The sequence below is a fragment of the Limanda limanda genome, chromosome 1, assembly GCF_963576545.1.
Source record: "Limanda limanda chromosome 1, fLimLim1.1, whole genome shotgun sequence".
Classification (NCBI taxonomy): domain Eukaryota; kingdom Metazoa; phylum Chordata; class Actinopteri; order Pleuronectiformes; family Pleuronectidae; genus Limanda; species Limanda limanda.
In genome coordinates, this window is record NC_083636.1 from 32,278,720 (window position 1) to 32,300,978 (window position 22,259).

The following is a 22,259-nucleotide window of genomic DNA, read 5'->3' on the forward strand; positions in this document are numbered from 1 at the left end:
GAGATGAAAACTAAGTCAAATTGTTGAGTTTTCTCCATACTGTGAACATGGCGTGGCGTCAAAGTTTGATGATTTGCCAGTTGTCATGAAACAGGAAGCATTTTTTAACTCCACTGTGCATTGGCCAATAAGCACCAACATTTTCAGTCCCAGCTTATTCTTCATATCAATTAGTCCAATAAGTATACTGTTATATTTCGAGTTTTATTTTGTTGCTCTAGCAATGGTTAGCTAGCCAGAAAATAAGCTAGCTAGCTAACAGCTAGTTAGTATTGTTTCTCTTTCTCACTAGTCATGGATTGTAAAATAAGGGTTGCATGCATCAGATGTGCAAAAGCAGCTGTGTGAAATGAATGACAGGTGTACTGAGTGAAGCCATACTTTATGGGTCATTTTTGACCCATCAGTGTAAAAGTGATGTAGAAATACAAAATTGAAGTTTGTTAATAAAGTAAAAAAGGATAAAGGAAAATAATGATTTGTGGAATTAAAAAACAAGATATTGAATGATGAAATTCATCCCGACAAATAAAAACTCACCTTTGACCCATGTTGTGGAACAAAGGGTTAAGATGAAACAAATAACACTGGTGTGTGACTTACTAATTAACTCCCCTGGCTTTATATAAAAGAACAATTCAAGGGATTCATTAAGAAAATAATTCCTTGTCAGTTTGTTTAAATGTCACAGCCAGTGGTCATAGATTCCTTTGATCTCTTAGACTGCTTCAAAGGTGAACGAAACAAGTGTGTTTTTGACCTTAACAGATCTGTTTATCTGTAGTGATGGTGATAGCACACTGCCAATAAGAGGTAAGCTCTGTTTTACAACTTTAATTAGATTTACATATAATTTTCATTGTGTGGTCTACACCTGATGGCGTGGACCCTAATTAATGATTAGTTGGTGTCGTCCAGCGCCGCCTGACGGACGCAGGAAGTGATCTGTTTATCCTCCCCGCGATTGATCAAAATGCACGCAAGATAGAGATCACAAGTATTTGGGCCTGCACAGTCTCTACGTATAAATTCCTCTTTTTTTGAGGTTAGGAAAATCACATGAGTAACACTGGCACAGATTTTATCCCATTCATTGTATTAGAAAATAAGTCCTGGGTCTACTGAGGGCAACACACACACTGGACTGGATTTCTAAAGCACAGTCTCCAGTGGAACAAAGCACAAAGGGCCACAAAGCTTCCCGTTTGCACGACCAAGAGTGAGAGGGGATGTAAAGAATTTATCAAATCACACAGATTTTTATTCAGCTTCTGTTTTTCTTTGTTGTGATTTTCTTTTCTTCCCCTATTGCACCTACTCCAAAGCTGCTCCATAATATTCCCAGTTTCAAGCGAACTCGTAGTGGTGTCACAGCAGATCATTGTTTCCCTTACAGGTTGATTCCCCATCTATGATCCTCTCTGTTCACACAATCGAATAATAATCCAACCAAAAAAATCACATTTCTAAAAAGGAAGCAGCTGGGATACACTCATGTGGACGTTTATTACCTAATGACCTGAAACTAAACCCTCGACCACAGCCCCTCTCCTCTTCTCCTGCTGCTTCTTATTTCACCCTCCTGTCATTCATCCTCTCCTCCTCGTCCCTCCCTCCCTCCCTTCGCCAGTTCTTCCTCCCTCTCACCCAGAATGCAATGCAGCCTGATCAGGCTCAGCTGAGCTATAAAAAGGCATGGCTAGGGGGAGGGAGGGCTGCCGTGCAGCAGGAACTGTGCAGACACACACTCACGGGGATCCAGGGATAGCAGCCCTTTGCACTGGGATCTAGAGCCACACGACAAGAGAGAGGTCAGTACAGAGGACAAAAGGCTCCACTGAGGAAGAATCGGCAGGCAAATGGCAGGGACTGGGTGTGAACGCTGTCAGAGGGAGAGGAGAAGAATGGAGAGATGTCAGAAAAGGGAATGAGAGTGGGCATAGCTGTGTGATGGGACGCAGAATAAGACAAGACTGTAATGTCAAACTGTCATCTGGCTTCTCGACAAACTCTAACCAGTCACACTGTTTAAAAATGGTTGATACTATCAGAGGATCAGGTTGTTCTGTGCAGGGCAGAGGCATGTAGTGTGTGTGTTCGTGTGTGTGTGTGTGTGTTTCAGTCATGTACAGCTATGACCCTCATAACTGCTCTGCAAAATACAAAACAGGATTTTCATCTCCAGACATTTGTTTATTTCGCTCCGCCTCCACCCTGATGTCATTTAAACATTCTCCTTCACCTCCACCCATTAAAGGACAAGTTCACATTAGCTTCTCTCACACTCTAATTCCACTTTAATTCCAATGAGTGCTATTGATTCCTGTGAGAGGAAGTTTGCAATTTAGAAGCCCTACACACACACATACACAAACACACACACAATGAATTAATGTCGCTCCATCCTTTCACAAACAACATGGAATATCTTCCACTGCACTGACGTCAAAGGTTCCCCTGTTCTCCCTTAAAGAGACAGTGCGCCCAATTAATGTGCAGAGTTCCTAAGTAACTAACCGGTGTACGGGGAGAATGTCCAAATACATGAAGCGCTCAGTACTTTGCTGTTGCTGTACTTCCAGGGCGCAGTGAGTGAGAGCTTCATCTCCATGCAGCCGTCTTGACACACTATCCCTGAACAGCTGCAGACTGGCAGGGTCTTTTTTTAGCCGGGCTGCATGTTTAAAAAAGTGTAATAAGACATGAGGGTGGGACGCACTTGACATTTGGGGGAATCTGGTATCTGTAGATGTGATATCAAGTAATGAAAGCTTCTGCAGTTGCATGGTATTGCATTATTTCTGCAGCTATACGATTCACAGACTTTGAAGGGAAACAATATTGAGCCAGTCCTTGTATTTATTACATTACTACATGTCATTTGGCGGAAGCTCTTATCAAAAGCGACCAACTATGGTGAATTGAACATCTATGAAGGGCCATTTAGGGGTTCAGTATCTTGCCCAAGGACACTTTGGCATGCAGATGGGGAAGGCTGAGGATCGAACTGCCGACCCTCTGGTTGGAGGACGACCGCTCTACCCCTCAGCCGCAGCCGTTTAAAATTCAAATGTCTTTGGCCACATGTCACAAAATCCAGCCTCCAGCTCTTATACAGCCTCAGCTGTGAAACTGATGAGGGCAATTTCACTGCATATAGTTTTCACTTCCATAATTCACAGCCCAGAATTCGGTGTAAGTGCCAAAGAAGCAGGGGAGGACTCAAAAGATGGCACCATAATAGGCCAGAGTGGGATTCCCAAACCAGCTCTGTGCTGACTCAGACGCCGACCTCCGAGTGACATTTACAGAACCCCGCGGTTAATGGACGCTGTCTTTAAAACCGGAAACCTGAGAAGTGGCAGCAGTAGAGCTGAGGAGCTGAGCGAGTGAGAACCAGAGAACAAGATGAGAGTATTTGGTGTGATGTGTCGTTACAGTTAACCAGGGAACACATATTAGTTTGAGTTATAGGAAAATCTGTCAGTTGGACCACGTGCAATACAACAGAAATTCATATTTATGTCCTATGCTGCAGTCTAGAACCATACATCGTATCATATCACCTTTCTAACACTGTAACAGCTTATTAATCAGTCTGGCACCACACCTACAGATTTGTTTGTATAGCAGGCAGGTGCCAGTGGGTAAACAGCCAGATTCCTGCAAGGTCAAATTCAGCTCTTGTCACACAAAACCTACAAATATATTTTTGATTATAATAAGAACTTTTCTCCCAAATGCCAACATGTAACGTAGGAAATCAGACATTTGCTGCTTCTCGTTACAATTCTGGTTTCACAAAAAGTCTGAGCAGCAACTTCTCATGTTACTTGATCAGTACACACGTGTCTGTAAGTGATGTAAGTAACACAGCACCCAAAACTGGGGTAAGCATAAACAGTATGGAAAGGTGAAAGTCTCTATGACAGCGTGTGAGCTGTTCGGCCTGTGGAGAAACTATTTTGGCCCAGGCAGCACCTGTCGAAGAAAGTTATTTAAAGTCAAACACACTCATTTTCAACCCGAGCACATGACACAGCCACAGGCAGCCACTTGAAGATCCAATATCTTTTTACACTCGGCCAAAATACTCGGCCAGCCGCCTTCCTCCTTCCTCCTTCCCCTCAATTCTGTCTCCAAGTCTGAAAGAAACGTGTAAACAGGAAGCTACAGTTTGTGGCTGTTGGCTTCTGTAGAAAAAGTCAGTGCTAACAATATATAACTACACTCCTGTGCTGATCAAATGTTGAAGGACTAGATCTTATTCTGAATTAGGAGCATGAAATAAACGTAAAATAGTAATAATAAAATGTATGTAGACATCCTGGATAAGTGCCTTAGTAATACGTCAAAGAAATGTGTTTCTTTATACATTATCAGTGGTCACCAACCTTTTCCAGCCCAAGATCACTTTTTAATTCCAAACATAAGCCGAGATCTAACACCCCGATATCTTCCAAGAAACCCACTGAGGAGGGTCATCTTTATTAGTTTTTTACAATTTCTGTTAAAGGCTTAATGTACGAGCATAAATATACACAAAGAAAGGCAGTTATGCATCTTTATCTAATCAATTACCAATATTCACATTAATATCAATTCATATTACCAGCATGTGTTCAGTGCACAATATTTAGCTTCAGTTCAACAACGGGAGAGGAGCTGCACAATGTTTTTTACATGGACTTTGATTTGAATATGGCCATAAATTTGACTATTTCCTTGTTTGAATGTAGTCCCTTGTACTCAAATAAAGTACAAGTGCGTCTATCGCTCCTGCAAATATTTCACAATTAAAAAACCCTTTTTAAACAAATTCCGTCAACAGAAACGCTGGTATTTTTTTTTATGTTTATCTGTCTATGACTCAAACGTATTTACAACACTTCCCGAACCCGTGTCAGAGTAAAAGCCCTCCAGCCTTTCACTTTCTCTTATGTCTGCTCTAACAGGGCTCTGATTGTTATCGACAGACCGGAAGATGCGGGTCTTCATAGCTTAGTGTCCTGGTATTTAGTTTAGGACATAAACCGACTTGTTTTGAAGGCCATGCAGTAGACAAACCAGCAGCTCCTCCACCAGTAGCTGACACTGCTTCAGATAGTGTTATTGATAGTATTTATTATTTTACAATCCTCTGATTAATTCGGATTAAACAGGTAACTATCGGTTGTGCTGTGTATGTGGGTGTGTGTGTGAGCGAGAGAGAGTGTGTACAGCCTTAAAATAGTGGTTAGGGTTAGTCTGTGTCAGTTTACTGTACAATAATGGACTAACCCCAAAAATTTTGACCCATGTTAATTATTTTGCCTCAATGAAATTAATTGTGTCTTTTTGTGTCTTTTAGTTGAAGGAGAGTCATCTTATAACGCAACAAAATGGCAGGTAAATAATACACCTTTGATTCAAATGATTTAGAAGATTCACTGGTGTGGAAAATATTTCGATTTGTATTATTGGCCATATGAGCTGAAGTGCTGTTGTTTCTTAGACTCTACTGCCCTCTCCTGGTAGTTTTTCAGAATACAGCAACTGTCTTCATATTACATTTACAGATCCTGCACTTGGATATGTTATATTATTTATACTGAGAAATAAATTATGATATCACATTTCACTAGCAACATCATTTTTTTATTATGATACAGTTTATTCATTCAGAATGCTAGACTTGTAAAATGTAAGTGTGATATAGTTTTTAAAATAGTCAGAAGTCATCATTCAGTTTTTTCATTAAAAACAATCTAAATATATTACATTTATCTTTTTGAATCAACATTTATTTGATCTTTTTGTAGTTCAGACTATTCCTTTAGTTTCATGTAAGCAGTTACTTAGGTGACAACAGTTGCCATGGCAACACTGTTTGAGCTATAGCACAAACCTGCACTATAGCACAGGCAGACATGGGGAATACCTGCACCACTGATTCTACATCTCACTATCGAGAGGGTTTGTTTCAACAGAAACTTTCCTCATGTACTCACCCAACCGGGTTTGTTCACAAGTTTTGACTCAACCTCTTCTGTACTTTTTTCCTCTTTTCAGACAAAATTAAAGATGCCAAGATCATCTTTGTTGTGGGTGAGTAAACATGACACAAACTTTGTCTCCGTTTTTTAGCGGCACCACAATTAATCACTTAACTAACGCTTCCTGCTCTTCTTCTTCAGGTGGGCCTGGCTCTGGAAAGGGCACCCAGTGTGAAAAGATAGTGGCAAAGTACGGCTACACCCACCTGTCATCTGGGGACCTGCTCCGTGCTGAGGTGGCTTCCGGCTCCGAGAGGGGCAAGCAGCTCCAGGCCATAATGCAGAAGGGAGAGCTTGTGCCCCTGGTGAGAGAGGAACCAATACTTTAGTTCGATAATACTGATGAAGTCAAAGGGGTTGTGATACCTTTGTGAGGGCTTGTGATGATATTCCGGGTCTTTTTGCAGGACACAGTTTTGGACATGATCAAGGACGCCATGATTGCCAAGGCTGACGTCTCCAAGGGCTACCTCATCGATGGTTACCCCCGTGAGGTGAAGCAGGGCGAGGAGTTCGAGAAGAAGGTAGGAGGAGGGCCATGAGGTGTTTTGTCTGTTATTCATCACTGCATGAAGGGAAAAGAAAGAGCATGAATGAGTAAACCGTTTGGATTTCCAGATCGGCAAACCCTGCCTGCTGCTGTACGTCGACGCCAAAGGCGAGACGATGGTCAAGAGGCTCCTGAAGCGCGGCGAGACCAGCGGCCGCTCCGACGACAACGAGGAGACCATCAAGAAGCGTCTGGACCTGTACTACCAAGCGACAGAGCCGGTCATTTCCTTCTACGAGAGCCGTGGCATCGTGAGGAAGGTGAGTGTGGCCGCCACTCTACAGTGAAAACTAAAAAAACTAAATAAGTTTAGTAAAATCTGACATGAACTACTCTTTATCTTCCTTATCTCTTCTTGTTTTGCCTCAGGTTGACTCTGAGCTGCCAGTGGACGAGGTCTTCAGCCAAGTGTCCAAGGCTGTTGATGCACTGTAGTAAAACAACGTGACTAGATGAGCTGTGTCTGGTTGTTCTTTTTATTCTTTTTATTCCATCCGTGTCAATATCATGAGGACAAAACATGAACGACAACATGACGAAACACAACAGGAGGCCACGACGGGTGAAAAGATGCCTTAACTCCACTTCTACTCCAGCAATAAGAATCTACAATTTTGAGCTCACGCGACGATGATTCCGCTTAAAGCTGCGTCTATAAAATCAATTTGTTTCTTCATAAGAGTCTTGCCTCCATTCTGTAACTAAGTGACGCCTCATGCACAGGAGGTCAGACGCCTCCTGACCTTTGAGTTGCTCACTGTGGAGCCAACACGCACGTAACACAGTTTCTTTCCCTGTCTTCTCTCGTCCAGTGTCAAGAGATCATGGGAAAAGAACTGCGGTTATTCCATTGAGCGATGGCAGCCACTGTGGACTTTTTATTGTTCCGGTATTTAAAACATAGAAACATTGTAGTTTTACATGAAGATGTACAAGTGTAACTTTAAAGTGGCGAATGTAAAAGAAGAAAATTAAAGTATAGGAAAAGTACTATTAAAAGTAGTATTTGATTTGTTAATTTATTAGTTGTGGTTTCCAGTGACGTGCAATCTACTGCATATTACTGACAATGTGAGCAAAAATGAACAAAGACATACTTAACCCTGACACACACACACAAACACACACACACACACAAACAGCCCTTCCAAGTTGAAAAAGGAAACGCTTTTCAGAAATCATGTAGACACAACAGGATACAGGACAGGCTGCTGCAGCCATAGTTCATCACGGTCACAAGTCCTCCAGGTCTTCCTTTACCTCTCACCTTCCACACAACCGCACACAGACACACACGCACACACACACTTCCAGCGGGGCAAGCAAACAGCGCAACAGGTATCCGGACTACTCTCCAAGGGGAGCTCTGATCATGACTTTGCGCTGTCGGGATGAGGAAGAGGAAAGCGGCTTCTGAAGGAGGAGGTGGGGGGACAGGATGCGTCTGTCGGAAAGTCAATCAAGTAAAGGCGTCTGTAAGCACTTTCATGAAGTCATCGAGGATGCTGCCGGAATGCTAGGAATGCTGCTCTTACCTAATAAAGGTACAAAACAAAGGTGGAAGAGAGGGGTGGCGGGTGGAGCTCAGCACGTACAGCAGAGACATGTGAGAGACACTGGGAGCCTGTGTGTCACTGTGCTCTGCAGGGAGAGGATCAGAACCCAAGAAGATAATTTGAAGGGCCACCTCTCCATGTGGCAAGTACCGAACACTGGAGCAGACGAGACAGCTGGCAGGATTTGAACATTTTTAATTTCAGAGGCCCTCCAGTGGTAGGATTAAAAAGAATTGTACCAAAAATGTTTGATATAAATACTCATCTCAAACCCGAGCCAACCCAGGCAATTAATCCAAACCCTACAATACAGGAAGGGATGTGCAAGTATATTTATTTCTGGTTCCCTCAAATATAGTGCACCACTTTAAGGTAAATACATCCCACAGGGAAAAGCCTTGTGAGGATCACTTATTCATTTTCATGCAGATACGTGTTAACTAGATCATTTATTTTCCACCCTCTTGCAGAAGACATGGTTTTAAGTCCTTGACAGATACTTAAGGATTATTCAGAGGGGTTAATAATCAAGTTGCATATCCACAAATGTGACTGTCTGTGTGAGGCTTCCTCCAGATGAACCTTAAAAATATGTGCACTTTGTATAATAGTGGGCTCTTAATGCTGCTGCGGCTGCTGCTGCAGAGTCTGACATTATTGCAAGGAGAGCCGTTATTAATGTCACATTTCAGTTTGGTATCAACAGAAATGGATGAGGTGGAAAACATACTGCAGCCTCGGCAAAAAGAAAATCAAAGGTTGCCACAGACAAACTGAATGCATGAATACTGCGAGCAAGGCTGAATAATATATAAATGCACAGACAATACTTTTGTGTCTACTGTATTAGGATAAGCAAGGTTGAAGCACAAAAGTGCACAACATGTGCAACCATCCTTCTCCCTGTGTTATTATTTCTTGAGAAATTCACAAAAAGTTCGGCCGCATACGATTTAGGTGCGAGAGTCGGCAGAAATGTCATATGAAATAATCCTAGTGATGTTTTCACAAGTGTGTGATCACTTAAATTGTATGAATTGCTGTTTTCTTGACCCTAGAATGAGCCCTTCATATATAAATGCTTTATATCTACAACGGGAGTGGGTCCTCTCTACAGAGGCCATGTTTTTTACAGTCGTCCAAACTGGACAAACTAAACCTTTTGAGTTTTTATGACAACTGGAGGCTACCACAGGTTGTCCTCCATGTTCGGAAGGGGAGGGTGAAGTGAGGGGTATTCAGCTGCAATATACGACTTCACCACTAAAAGTCACTAAATTCTTCACACTGCACCTTAGATCGAACTCACTCAAAAATTGTATGTGTATTTCATTGGCTCATATGCGCCTGTCACAAAGCTTTTTTCCTCTACCGGGGCTAATGCTCTATCTCGCCTTGTCAAAGCAGTGTTTATCATTGATTATCGAGACTGAATTATCTAGTCCGCCATATTCTAACTGTTTCATAATGAAATGATTGCGTGTGCAGCGCTATTTGCCTCATTCAACTCCGGGCCATCGTCCATAAAGTTGTTGCTGTCCAAGCAGACAGTTAAACCTCATAGTTCCAGCTGCAGTTTTGTGTGTCGTTGAACTTGTTGCACGGAAGTGTGACCTTCGTGTGCATCTCTGCTACCAGTGTAGATTAAATTGATAAAAATAATCTGGATCTGCTTATTTGAATCCGCTGCAGAATTGAATACGTTTTTCTTGGGCTCACGCATACATTGAATTACATGGTATGTGGTTCTGTAGGTTTTGCATTAACCTCCTAACTAACAAACGCAGTACAAAACATAACTTCCCTGGTGGGGTAAAAACAACCAGGAACTCTCATTTCATTAAATCCTAACTTCCTCACTCTGAGACAAAAACCTTGAATTACATTTAAAAGTGATTTCACCAATAGAATAATCAATGTTTCTCAATCAGCCGCCTTATGGGACCATGTATGTACATTTAACAGTTTTGTGAGGCTGACAGGACTCCGTTTGCCTCGTATCAGTCTCGGATATTACCGCCGCGAGGGCCATGCGTCAGATCCCCTTGGAGGACGATAAGGAAACAAGTGAGCCGGCGCGTATACTTTATTCTCTCTGTCTCTCCTCTGCTGTGGACTGTGGCGCGCTGGCTGGCTGGCTGGCTGGCTGGCCGGCCGGCTGGCACCACAGAGACCCAGTGGCACCGTGCGGGAACCAACGTCAACTTACGATGAAAGACGATGGCCGATTGTTTCCTGTTATTGAAACACCACTCATGGGTGGGGATGGAGAGCTGGGGTCAGGCTCCATTTAAAAAAAAAAGGGAAAAAAAGGAAAAGGAAAGCCATTGAAGGAGGAGAAGTGCTTCAGTGGAACCCAGCGTCCTCTGTCCAACCTCAGATGTGAAGCAGCACCTAAAAACGAATGCCAACTTCGACATATGGCCATTAAGCAAAAGTGAGGATTGCTGTATTTAATTAACAAAGAAAGCAGGGAGCGTAAAACTGTCTCTATTTAGTGTTGCATCCCAGGAGCTTTTCTTTGTTCACGCTGCCTGAAGGAAGGAGGTCGAGGCGAGTTCACAGTCACTACGCAGAATATCAACGAGTCTTAGAAAACAAGGCCTATATTTACGAGACATTTTTCATAACTTATACAGTGGAATCGATGTATCTCTCTGCATTGCATTCAAGGTGTTGTATCGGCCTTCTCTCTCTGGGGATTCCAGTCCCTCTTATTCTTCTCAAAAACATCTGAATTATCGTGAGGATAAAGACAGACAGGTTTATGTTTGCTGTCATTTCAACAGACCGGTTTTAAAACTGTCTGCTTTAGCGTCTGTCCCTAATATTTTGATGGCGTATTGTTTTTTTATGACCAGCAAGAGACAGATCTGAGAGTTGTGGCGGTAAAATATGCGATTGGAGGAGAGCAGCACATCACAGCACGAACCGTGGCACACATGTTTATTTCTACATTTACACACAGTCATTGGACGTGGTTTTTAAGTATTAATACTGCGTGTGCAATAAATATTGGATATGGCTGACGTTGTTTTTGTGCATCATCATCCTGTGACAATGACATAACTGCTGCGCCAGAAGTGTCTGAAAGTGATTTATCTTTTTGCCAGTGAGCTCACTGTGCAGTCCTCCTCATAAAAGTCCACTAGACAGTGAGTAAGGGTTAGTGAATGAGGGATTTTGGACACATCCACTTTTTTTAATACACTAACACGTCCATTAGTCATTCAGCACTCGTGATCTGCAATCAACGTTAGACCTGGGCTCAAGGCTCCACAGAGCACCTGACTCTCAATTTAAAATTAATTAACATTGGATGATGCCGCATGAGTCATTCGATAATTTCATTTGAATGTTTACTCATTTATTTTTTGAAATAGCAGAATTAGGAAGAAGTTTATCAAGTTATTCCTCCGCCAAGGATCCATAGTCACCTTGAATTCAATCCAGCTGCACCAAAATTGAATGAGTTCTTTCCTGACTCATTTAACATCCTTTCACTAAGTTTCCTGGTAATCCGTCTGGTGGTTTTAGTTTTATCTTGCTTACAAACAAACAAACCAAGAAACAAACAGACAGGGGTGAAAACATAACCTCCTTGGCAAAGGTAACAAAATGACATATACACTTGATGCACACAGAGAGAGAGAGAGATACAGACACTTTTTTTTAGCTACGGCCGTTCTGTAATTATTCTAAATGCTTCTGTGGACATTTTGAAGTCTGCACTAGATCTGTTTTTTCTCCTCTGCTGCTCCTGTGAGTATAGTTGATTTGATGGGATCATGACTCATCTGGGTCGGCTCTGTACAGAGGGATGTTGTGTCTACTCTTTCATTCCCCTGTTTAGTTTTCATTATAAAATGGTGGTGGAGCACCAGCCAGAATTAAATGCTCCTCTAAACAAGACTAAAATATATATCCAATATTTAATATGTAGATACAAACGATGATAGGAAATGCATATGAAAATCCAATCTGTCTGTTTGTTTGTTGTTGTTTGTTGTTCTGCAGGATTACACTCAAACTACTGAATGTATTCCCACAAAACTTGGTGGAGGAATGGGACATGGACCAAAACAAGCCCAAAGACATTTTGGAGCAGATGTATAAAAAGATGTGGATGCGGGAATTTCACCTCCAACATTTCAAGGTGTTTTTTTTTTTGATTTCGGACTCCATGAAAATGATGGCGAGAACTCAGCTATTCAAGTTTATCTTTCACCGTGGAATGTCAGGTTACGGAATTCTTGCTGCTGTTATATGGAGAAACATGAGTGTCATTAGTTGTACGTACAAGATGAAAAGATTTCACCCTTTGGGGGTTTAGGGGGATTTTAATGGATAGAAATCCAGGAGGATGAACGATTTGATGCAGATGCAAATACATTTCTGGATCAAGTGGATTTAAATGAGCTTTCCGATGAAAACTTGGGCCTTGGTGGACTTTTGGGACTTGGACTTAGGTTTATTATATTTTTATTTAACTGAGTTGTATCTTTCTTTACACTTTGTGTTAATTAATTCCTGTTTTTTACTTTGAAGCTTCTTTCCTCTCTTACTTAACTTCCTGTCTTTCTCTGGTTTCCCTCCTTCATGATCTGCTCCTGCTCTCATCTGTCAAACCTGAGTCCAATGATCGCTGCCTCCTTTAGTCTCTGTGTCCTTCTCTCTCAATTTGTCTGTTAGCATCCCTCCATCTCCTCGTGGTTCCATTCTGCCGGTTTGTTCACATCACATCCTGGATTTCCTCGTCCTTTGGTTGAGTTACCGTCCCTGGATTACTCTCTGTTTCAGGTTGTCTGGCTTGTTCCTTTGTTTAAAAATCCACAAAGCATACCTGCCTCACCATTTTGGTCTCCTGTCTGCTGACCAGAAACTGAAATTCAGACACAATGGTTTGTCTACATTCCACATACAAGTGTTTTTTTGAAACTTATTTTTAATCTATTGCACGTCCTCCACTGCAAGGAAAACATTCCGCCATGTCGCACTCGGAAAGGCACAGGGATATAAACAAGAAAACAAATGATGTCTGGATTCCATGCTTTCATCCGCTATACGGCTTATCCGTTTCAACATATAGACGCAAACAAGGAAGGAAATCTCACGTAGGCACAGGGAGAACATGAAAACTGCAAAGAGGCCTTATCGCTGAGAAGGGGGGGGCTGAATTCCACTTTCACACCCATCTATATACCTTTTTACAGCAAACAGTGACATATAAAAAGGTGTAACTGCTAGTATTAAAGACTATCACCCCTTCAAGAGTCATGAAACTGGATTCATCCTTCACTGTAAGGACTACAGCAGCTCCTGGGCAACCCCGGTGTGGGATTCAGACTAATAACTGATAAGTGATTAAAAGAAACAGTCAGATGTCGGATAAAACTGTGATTATGAAATGTTTCAAATCTGATCCTTTGTGGATCAAACCCTCACCGTCCCTCTTTCTCACAAAGTTGTGTGATCTGGAAAGTGCAACAACAATTAACCATTTTCAATGCATTTTATAATGGGGAAAGTAAAACCAGACATAATCCTGATCAATGTGTCAATTTGAATCTTAATTTTAAAGTCATGACTTTTCTCCGCCTTTAAAAAAAACAAAAACATAATTCAAGACACAAGTTTTCAATTATTTGCTTCCTTATGTTGACGTTCATTGCTTTTTCGTACTCTCTCTCTCTCTCTCTCTCTCTTTACTTTTTTCAATGTTCTTCTGTTCGAGATGAAATCTGTTTTATCTAATCCATTTACCTAATTTTATGCATCTAACTTTTCAGATGTCCCCTCAGAGCTGTGTGTGTTTTGGGGGTTTACCAGAACAGTTGGACATGTTGTTCTCTCTTCTCTCTGCAGCCTGGTGCCTGGAGGTCGAGGAGCAGCTCATTATATTTCCGGCACCTCTAACATTCAGGGATGAAAACTGCAAATAGTTGACAGATTTAGACGCAGCCAGTGGACTCTGTGGAGCAGACAGGACGATGCGTGACAGTGGGCAGCAAGAAACCCCCCAGCAGCAGGAGGAGGAGAAGGAGGAGGAGGCCGGTGGTGGGAGGAGTATAAAAGTAAATGTGCACCGCCCAGGGCTGCAGTGAAAAAGTTTTGCCCAAGTCCTGACACCGTGAAACCTCTGCGAGCTGTCACCTCCTCTCCTGTGGATTACTCCGCCTGACTTACTCCACAAAGACAATTTATACGAGCACGAAAAGGTGAGTGTGTGATTCTTCACTGTGTGTTTCACTCGCACTGAGCCCAGAGGACGGGAGGGCTGTTTCTATTTCTCTGATAGAAGAGACAACAGTGAGTAAACTCTCTGCTCGACCACTCAACTTTATTATGAGCGTCATGGAATCATCAGCACCGTTACTGATGAAGTCATGAAGTTCTAGAGAGGCTGAATTCATTGTGGATTGTGGCTAAAGAGGCAGTTCATCTTATTTAAGGGATATTTCCTGTTCATTTTAGTGAATTATTTCGCTTCATTGATTGAATTAGCAGTTTACTGCAAATGGACGCAAGGTCTGGGCGATATATATTTAAAAATAATACATTCCATCACTGGTCGATATCGATAATTATCACGATAAATGTGAAATTATTGCTCGTTAAAAGTTTAAAGAGTGAATAATGTTCCTGAGTGAATGTGTTATGTTGTCCTCACTGTGGCTAGGTTATGCATAACCATTATACAGATGATAATACTATTACAAAATAATAATGACAACTTTTATTTTAAAGGTACATAATTGTATACAGTCACAATGTGCTTTACAATACTAAACAGTTATGAAGCAAATAATAAGAAAGAATGTAGCAGCAATGTGAAGCTAATTGAAGTGAATTCATAACACTGGTTTAATATCGCCAGTGAGGAAAGTAATATTATGAGAATTACCGATTGTTGTTTAATCATCAAGTCCTAGTGGACACAGTTGCTTTTACACACTTTTATTACATTTCTTTCTAAAGTACTCTTTTCTGAAATACACTGAAAGTTGTAGCTATTTTTTCTCCCACTTACAGTTTGAAGTCCAGGGAAATAACGTGATTTTTTTTTTTTTTTTTCATCTTTTCCTTTGGAAGTGCATAAACAGTTTACACAGGCTCTTCCTTTCCCCTCCAGCTATATGAATCATATAACAAGAGCAGCCCTCCCTCTTATCTGATCTGGGCATTGTGATATTATTTAAAGAAAGCGATGTCGTGTAGTGCTTCCTGAAACAGAAGCTAGTGACCAGCAGATAACCCTGTGGGTTCAGACTCCTCATTGTGCTCCAGGGAAGACGCAGAGAAATATTGTGAGCTGGATTCGGCGAAGGAATTTAAGGCATTTAAGCAACATTTTGCTCAATGTCAAATGTTTTCTTGATAATTTACTTGCATAGAATTAAAGTTTAACCTTTTGATATTTATGTAGGAGCTGTCACTAGTATTAATCCATCAGCATCTGATATTTGTGTTATTTCATGATTTCAGTTAGATTCATCACTTGTTGTGACATTGTCCACTGAGTATAACACTAAGTCCTTATCCACCATCACATCACCTCATCGATTCCAGCCCTCTTTTATTTTCTCCCTCTGACCTTTCGACCCTTTTTAAAAACTGAAAAATTGTCTGCTCTTCCGCTGTCACAGTCACCGCTGCTCTGCCGCAAGACAAGGACGCTTCAGCAACTACCCTCTGCCCCCCCCAAGAGTACCTCCACACCCCCCAGGGACCCCGACTCAGCCCACACCAGCGCCTCAGACTTAAACTCAGCAGACATGGAGGGTCACACGCTGAGGCTGACTCTGCTCCTCTGCGTCACCGCTGCAATCTCCGGTAAGCTCCCCTACCGATGTTCAGTGTTTTCAGCATCTATGAAAAATAAAAAAATCTCTGGATGCTTATGCCAAAACATGCATTTATTTATAAGTGTATAACCTAGGGTTTATTTCAACAGTTGCAACCCACAATTCAAAGGCAGACGTCCAACTTGTCTTGTGTTCTCACATCGTTTGATTCTCAGGACATAAAAGAGCATTATTTGTGCTTGTGTTTCTTTTCTTTTGTGTCTTTTTTATGTTTTTGCAAACTAAGGTCTGTGGAGAGAGGTTATAATTGTTGTGGCGTCTCTGCGCTGAATGATTGTTTATGCTGACTGGGCAGTGTACGGTATTTCATTAGAAGAGGAGATAAATATTATAAAGGGAAAAAAAGAAAATCTACTAATGACACAAGAAAGCATGTGAGGAGCCGGTAGATGTGATGTGGTCCTCCCCCTCCTCCTCCTCGTGGCTTCCTTTGAACACCTCCCTCCAATAGCTGCATGTCCATATCAAATTCAAAACATGTAATCCCTACTAGGGATCTAAAACCTCTTCATTTGCCCGCAGGCCACAATCCAGCTTCATGCTCTCACCGCTGCCCTGCACTGATGTTTTCTGACACCACTCACAATATCTGAACTTTGTGTATCAGCCGAAAAACACATATTTATAACAATTCATAGAAGATATTTTTACATATATTATTCAGTGTGCTACTCAACACAGAAAGGAAAGGAATTACAGATAACTTAGTTTATTATCTAGTTTGACAGTTGTAGTTTGATAGCTAATAAAAAATAACAAGATACAGACAAAAATATTTGTCTCCATCTTTCATGCGATGGTTCTTTAATTGTTGATGAGATTGCCGGTGTTGTCATTGGCAACACTGGTGCCATACCTCAAAACTGAATTCTTACCGATTTATAAAACCACTGTTTTACTATCCTGCATGAAATATTGCTTATCATGATGACGCTTTGGCTACTTGGTCCAACACTACGCCAGCGGATGTCACATTTTCTTCGCCACACCAAAAACGCTACTCGTCAGTGGCAGTACGGTGCAGCTGCTGTTTCGGAGAGGCAAAGAAGAAGTGATATTCTTTAAAGACGTGGTTTTGGATCGGTGCACAGATATGTGTTTTCATAGATGCCTCATTTTTCGGCTGGAAGCATTTCCGATATAAGTATCAGAACATCTCTAAACACCTAAACCCTATGATCTGGAGGTTTCACTTTGATCTGTTGTTGTTTCTGCCATTTGCAACATATAAAAATAGAACAAATGCAAATCCCAAAGCACCCTACCATTATGTGACACAGTTTTAAAGTTAACTCGCAGCGAAATAACTTGCCCGCAGTCATCATTCAAGGCCATATTTGCAGGTGAAACAGACACTTAAGCGCAAAATAGGCTTTCTCATCCTCTGGGCCTATAAACACACACACCAGAAAGATGAACTGGTGTTTTCAACTTGCCTTTTAAATAAGGCAAAGCAGCCCTGGCGAGCGTATGCATCACTGTTAAGATTATGTGCCAGAAAAATGAGTCTGTTCTCTGAATCTGGCTTCGCTGCTGACCCTGCTGTATGACAAATCACAATATTGCCACAAGTGCTAAACACCCTCTCAGCAGGGGTGCTGGTGGCTGGGAAACAGAAGTATTTTTTGGCCAACTGGCAGACCTGCGGAGAGTTGACCTCATGTAGCTTCCACTGCAGGGGATCAGTCTCGCTGTCGGCTGGCGGAGCCTTAATTGCCTCTGTGACACATAGTCCTGTTCTCGCTATCAATTTTGTTCTTTCTTGGAAGAAGCTTGCGAGAATTTTATTTTATTTTATTTTTTGCATCTGCTACAGCTGCTTTATGTGGAGGCCCAGAGGGAGCTGTGCCACTGTTCACAGACAGCCTGTGACTCTGTGCGCTGAATGTCGCAGCATTAATCAAAACAGTGGTGCATTGTTTATTTGTCTTTTTACAGTCCAGTATTGTCGTATTAATTTGTAATTTTTCTCTGAAACCGTCTCCTGGGCTCAGCGCTGCAATGTTGTCGCACAGATGAAGCACAAACATCGGCCGAGACACACTAAGGCCAGGAGTACACTCTATATGAAATCAAATTTACACTTTCTCAGACTAAATAAGGCGCAGTGAAAACAAATATTTACACTGCGATTTGGGGTCTGTTTGTTTTTAATAGCGTCGATGTCAGCTGCAAGTCACTGTGAAAGCAGACACTGCCAAAGTTCCTCGAAAGAAGTAAACACAGAAAAATTAAATCAAAAATAGCCTCTAGCCTGCAACGATTCCCATGATACTCCTGGCCTACTGCAGGAAGGCATGATATAATGTGTTTTAGCTTTATATCAAGTTTTTATATGTTCGTCCGTCTGACAACTCCGTACAAGGTTCATTGAACCATGACGTCTGAAGCATGGTTTGAATATACGGCAGCTGTTAAACTAAAGAACATCATATACTGTAAAAAGATGGAAGATGTGTCTCAGCTTCCTCCCTTTTTTATACAAAAATTATGCCAAAGTAACCTGCATACGAGTGCCGCCATCTTGCCCTTGTGATGTCATTTGGAGCCACAGTCCGAACAGGGGGTGGAGCCACAGTGTCGAGGTCCCACTGATACGTGCTCTCGCCCAATTGCGAGGTCAGTCTCAGCTGTCAATCACAGATCAGTGGGATTGGAACCAACCGAAAATGACAGAACCGTCCTTTGACAACGAAAGTTTGACATCTGTTATTCGGTCCTATCCTCTAACATGGAGGAGGTAGGGTTCATGACCTATACTGCAGCCAGCCACCAGGGGGAAATCAAGATGATTAAGCTTCACTTTTAGGGAACCCCTGTGTCGTCCATCTTTATGTACACTTTACCTTTAGACACATGGAGTGTGATGATTGACCAAATAGCAGATGAGCTGGTGTTGTGTAGCTACTAATCACATTAGTTTTAAAATTATAAATGTTCCCATTGGCTCATGAGTTTGTCTAATAATAAACTTTAAAGAGTCTGTGGACGATTTAAAATGCTGGCTGGTAAAAACTGTTATCTCGTTCAGCCCACTGGACTCCACTGCCTTAGTTCCAGCACTGACTCTCTGTCTGTGTCTTCTCGCGGGCTGGAGGCAAAACCAACACAGACACGAATCTTAATCTCACCCTGACATTTGTTGAAAACAGATAAATTCTGTCATGAGATTCTGTTTTCACTGGATTATTTATTGAGGGGAAGAAGAAAAAAATCCACCCCCTGTCCTTGTGTTTCATCATCCCTGTTTTCACCTCGCAGCCTTATTATTAAAATTTCACTACATGTTGGGATCAGTCAGGCCTTGCTTTCTTGTTTGTGGCTCATCCATAATCTCTGAACAGACCGTCCGTCAGGCTCCAACAGAACAGACGGCTTCAGCCCAGTCTTAGTTTCACTACGCTGCCTCCCTGTGTGGTTGATTGTGGTTTAAAATGTTGTGGTTTGTTTTGGAGGCCTTACATGGTCCAGCCTGTGGGTTTATCTCCTGAGCACCTGTGAATCCCTTTCAGTCATTCAACTGGGGGGAATATGTTTTTGCCAAGATCATACAGACATGGATGCCTTTGCAATGGTGGAATTTGTTCTTCCTTTTATATGTTGATCCTTCCTTCTTTAACAAAACATGCTTGAGACGTGTGTTTGGATTCTGTCAGTGCCTGTTGACAGTTTGAGTTTGGACATTGCTTCTTTTCTTAATCTTGTTTATTCAATTATGGTTATGCACTGTTACTACACTTTAAAATGTCATGACAGGCAAAGGCAATGTAGCCTATGACTGACTTTTCAAAACAATTCACGTCCCCCTTAAAGTGGTTCTACAATGATTTTGTATTTATTTTTGATTTTGTTTAACATTAGCTGCTGTCCTTCTTTAAGCCGTTACATGTTATACTAATGCAACTCGCTGCCTACTAATGAAGCGCATTTACAAAAGTATTAAAATAATTGATTACAAGACTCTGTTATTATCAGCATGTCTTAAAAACCCATCTTCTCAAAAAGATATGTATGGCCACCTATCCGCTGCTATACAAAATGATGTGGATTGTGTTTAAATTGAGTTCTGCACACAACAGACTCTGCAGGTTCAGTTCCTGTAAACGTGAGCCCAACCAAAAGGCCTGTACCGGTCATTTTCGTTACAAATATGTGTACTACTTCGACCTTAATATATTATAATAATGGTAAAAAATGAAGCAGCAGAAAGTATATAATATCTTAAATTTTCAGTTGCTGAATGAAGCTCCAAAAATACCTACATTTCTCATCTTTTAAGTAAAGATTATGTGCCTGGCAAACACCCTTGTCTTACAGACCCCCGCAACCTCAATTTGTAACACAGGCTTTCAGGTATATTTATATATGTAGTTAATATAATATATTTATGTTATAGTTTCCGGGCACAAGCTGAGATAACCTGGATGACATCAGCGGGGTTATTTCCTCTTTACTTCTGAGACACAAAGACGACTTTATCTTCACATGGTTTCACTACTTCTCCTTTAAGGCTTTTAAATAGAGTTACAGCGAATGCGTTTCTTCGTATGCATATGTCTCACTAGCAGTTAACTTTTGTAGTCCTTCTGATTAGTTTTTCAAATTTTTACTTTCTAGACGACCTTTTAATGGCACACACAATAACCGCCTTCACTTAAAGTCGACTCTATCCGTCTGACACGCAATCCATTATCTACGCATCTGACTGAAGTCTTTCTATTTTGCGAATTTCCATCCACTGCGTGCGCGACATTTCCTGCCTGGGAAGTGGTGTTGAATATGCCCCCCGCTGCCACAACTTTCCCAGTGGGAGCCAGGCATCATGATGTTGTCTGCCAGACCGCCTGCTTGCATTTCTGCCTACCCCAGAGTCTCCCTCCACGGGCTGAAGGAAAAGTACAAAAGTGATTAGCGAGCCGCTAGAGGAAGGAGGGAGTGAGGCAGAGCGCGGCGGGCGGCGCGGGGGGGGGAGGGAGGGCCGTCTGAAAATGGATGTCAACCGGGGAAGGAGAGCGAGACAGACAGACAGACGGAGATAACAGAATTCATAAAGACTGATTCATGGAGACAGCGAGGGAGTGGGAGGTCAAATTTTTTGGGACTGTCAAAGAGCAGATAAGTGGTTCAGAAGGGAGATCAGGGGAAAGAGAAGTAAATATAGGATTAAAGAAACGGAGAGATAGGAGAAAAAGGACAAGACACAGATAAAGGCGGGGAGTTAAATCACAAGTCGGACAAAGTGGAAATACAAGACTGTGAGTCGTCGGATGAAAAAGAAATATAATACCAAGACCAAAAAGAAAGGACTTTGCCAGTTAAAAGAAATGGGCTGTCGGAGTGTGGGGGGGGGGGAATAAGAACAAAAACAACAAAGAAAAGGAAAGAGATGACAAAGATTTCTCAGAAGACATGCTGCAGTAGAATACGGCAGGGGCAAAAAACAAAAAGAAAGTATAGGAAAAAAAAAACGTTCATGTTAAAAATGGCGTCGCGAGTCAAAACAGTCCACTTCCCCTGTTTGACTGCAGTGAGCCGGCTCTGCCTGCAGTCAGACTGGGTGGCAGGGAGACGCGACCACTTGTCGCTGCCTCAGACCGATTTCAATCTCCCTCAGTGTTATGCCCCGCCCAAATAACAATCCATTTCTGACCGCCTCGCTTTTCCTCTGTTTGAATACAGAGAGCCGGGCGAGGGAGCCTAACGCCGCGTTCCTCTCGTCCTCTCCAGCTCCCACGTGAGCTCCGCCGCAGCTCGCACTTAGTATCAAGATAGTTTCGAGAAAGGAACAACTTTTTGCGTTTTAAAAACAAATCTCAGAACTTATCATATCAAAATGGGTGTGTGTATATGTGCAGCATACTCTGCATCTCTTTCAAATCATTCCTTTTCACTTTCTATTACCAGAAATATAATTCAGCCTCTATGTTACACACCCGGGTCCCTCTTGTCCTAAACCCTAAATGCCAAACCAGAATTGTCTTAATTGTAATCTCCTATGCAAACAACCTCTCAGAGCCTTGACCAATTTAAGTAAATGAAGATTTAAGTATATCGTGAGCGTTCATCGTATAGATTCCAGATACTGGCCCTCTGCAGAGTCTCCTAGAACCTTATAGAAGTTTTCCTTATGCATATATTCAGCTGAGTGGCTCATTAGTCGCGGGCGAGATAAACGCCTTGTCAGCATGGCGGCCGCTTGTGCCCATGTCAACATGCCTGCAGACTACGCAGATAAGGCATGGCATTATGTGCT

General features: G+C 41.9%; 2 protein-coding genes across 4 annotated transcripts in view; both read left to right on the forward strand.

Moving 5' to 3' along the window:
• Nucleotides 1–1,730: 1,730 nt before the first annotated feature.
• ak1 (adenylate kinase 1) lies at nucleotides 1,731–7,264 on the forward strand. 2 transcript variants are annotated; one of them, XM_061075672.1, is made up of 7 exons: nucleotides 1,731–1,811; nucleotides 5,351–5,388; nucleotides 6,052–6,087; nucleotides 6,177–6,340; nucleotides 6,443–6,559; nucleotides 6,654–6,845; nucleotides 6,955–7,264. In XM_061075672.1, the coding sequence occupies exons 2-7, from the start codon at nucleotides 5,382–5,384 to the stop codon at nucleotides 7,018–7,020; spliced, it is 582 nt and encodes a 193-aa protein (XP_060931655.1). In that variant the 5' UTR covers nucleotides 1,731–1,811; nucleotides 5,351–5,381; the 3' UTR covers nucleotides 7,021–7,264. The 2 variants fall into 2 exon arrangements, with proteins under 2 accessions (XP_060931655.1, XP_060931656.1); XM_061075673.1 differs by lacking the exon at nucleotides 1,731–1,811 and adding an exon at nucleotides 5,063–5,162.
• A 6,991-nt stretch (nucleotides 7,265–14,255) lies between these two features.
• Nucleotides 14,256–22,259, forward strand: part of eng (endoglin) — a 39,910-nt gene continuing 31,906 nt past the window's right edge. For both annotated transcript variants that reach the window (XM_061068948.1, XM_061068949.1), the window contains exons 1-2: nucleotides 14,256–14,359; nucleotides 15,788–15,974. In XM_061068948.1, the coding sequence (XP_060924931.1) occupies nucleotides 15,917–15,974 (58 nt within the window). In that variant the 5' untranslated portion in view covers nucleotides 14,256–14,359; nucleotides 15,788–15,916. The remainder of the gene's footprint in view (nucleotides 14,360–15,787; nucleotides 15,975–22,259) is intronic.

What these genes read in the sequence shown, in the direction of transcription:
- ak1 (XM_061075672.1), top strand. An exon ending in GCGAGGAGTTCGAGAAGAAG is followed by an intron (nt 6,560 to 6,653) that starts GTAGGAGGAGGG and finishes TTGGATTTCCAG; the next exon opens with ATCGGCAAACCCTGCCTGCT. An exon ending in GCCGTGGCATCGTGAGGAAG is followed by an intron (nt 6,846 to 6,954) that starts GTGAGTGTGGCC and finishes GTTTTGCCTCAG; the next exon opens with GTTGACTCTGAGCTGCCAGT.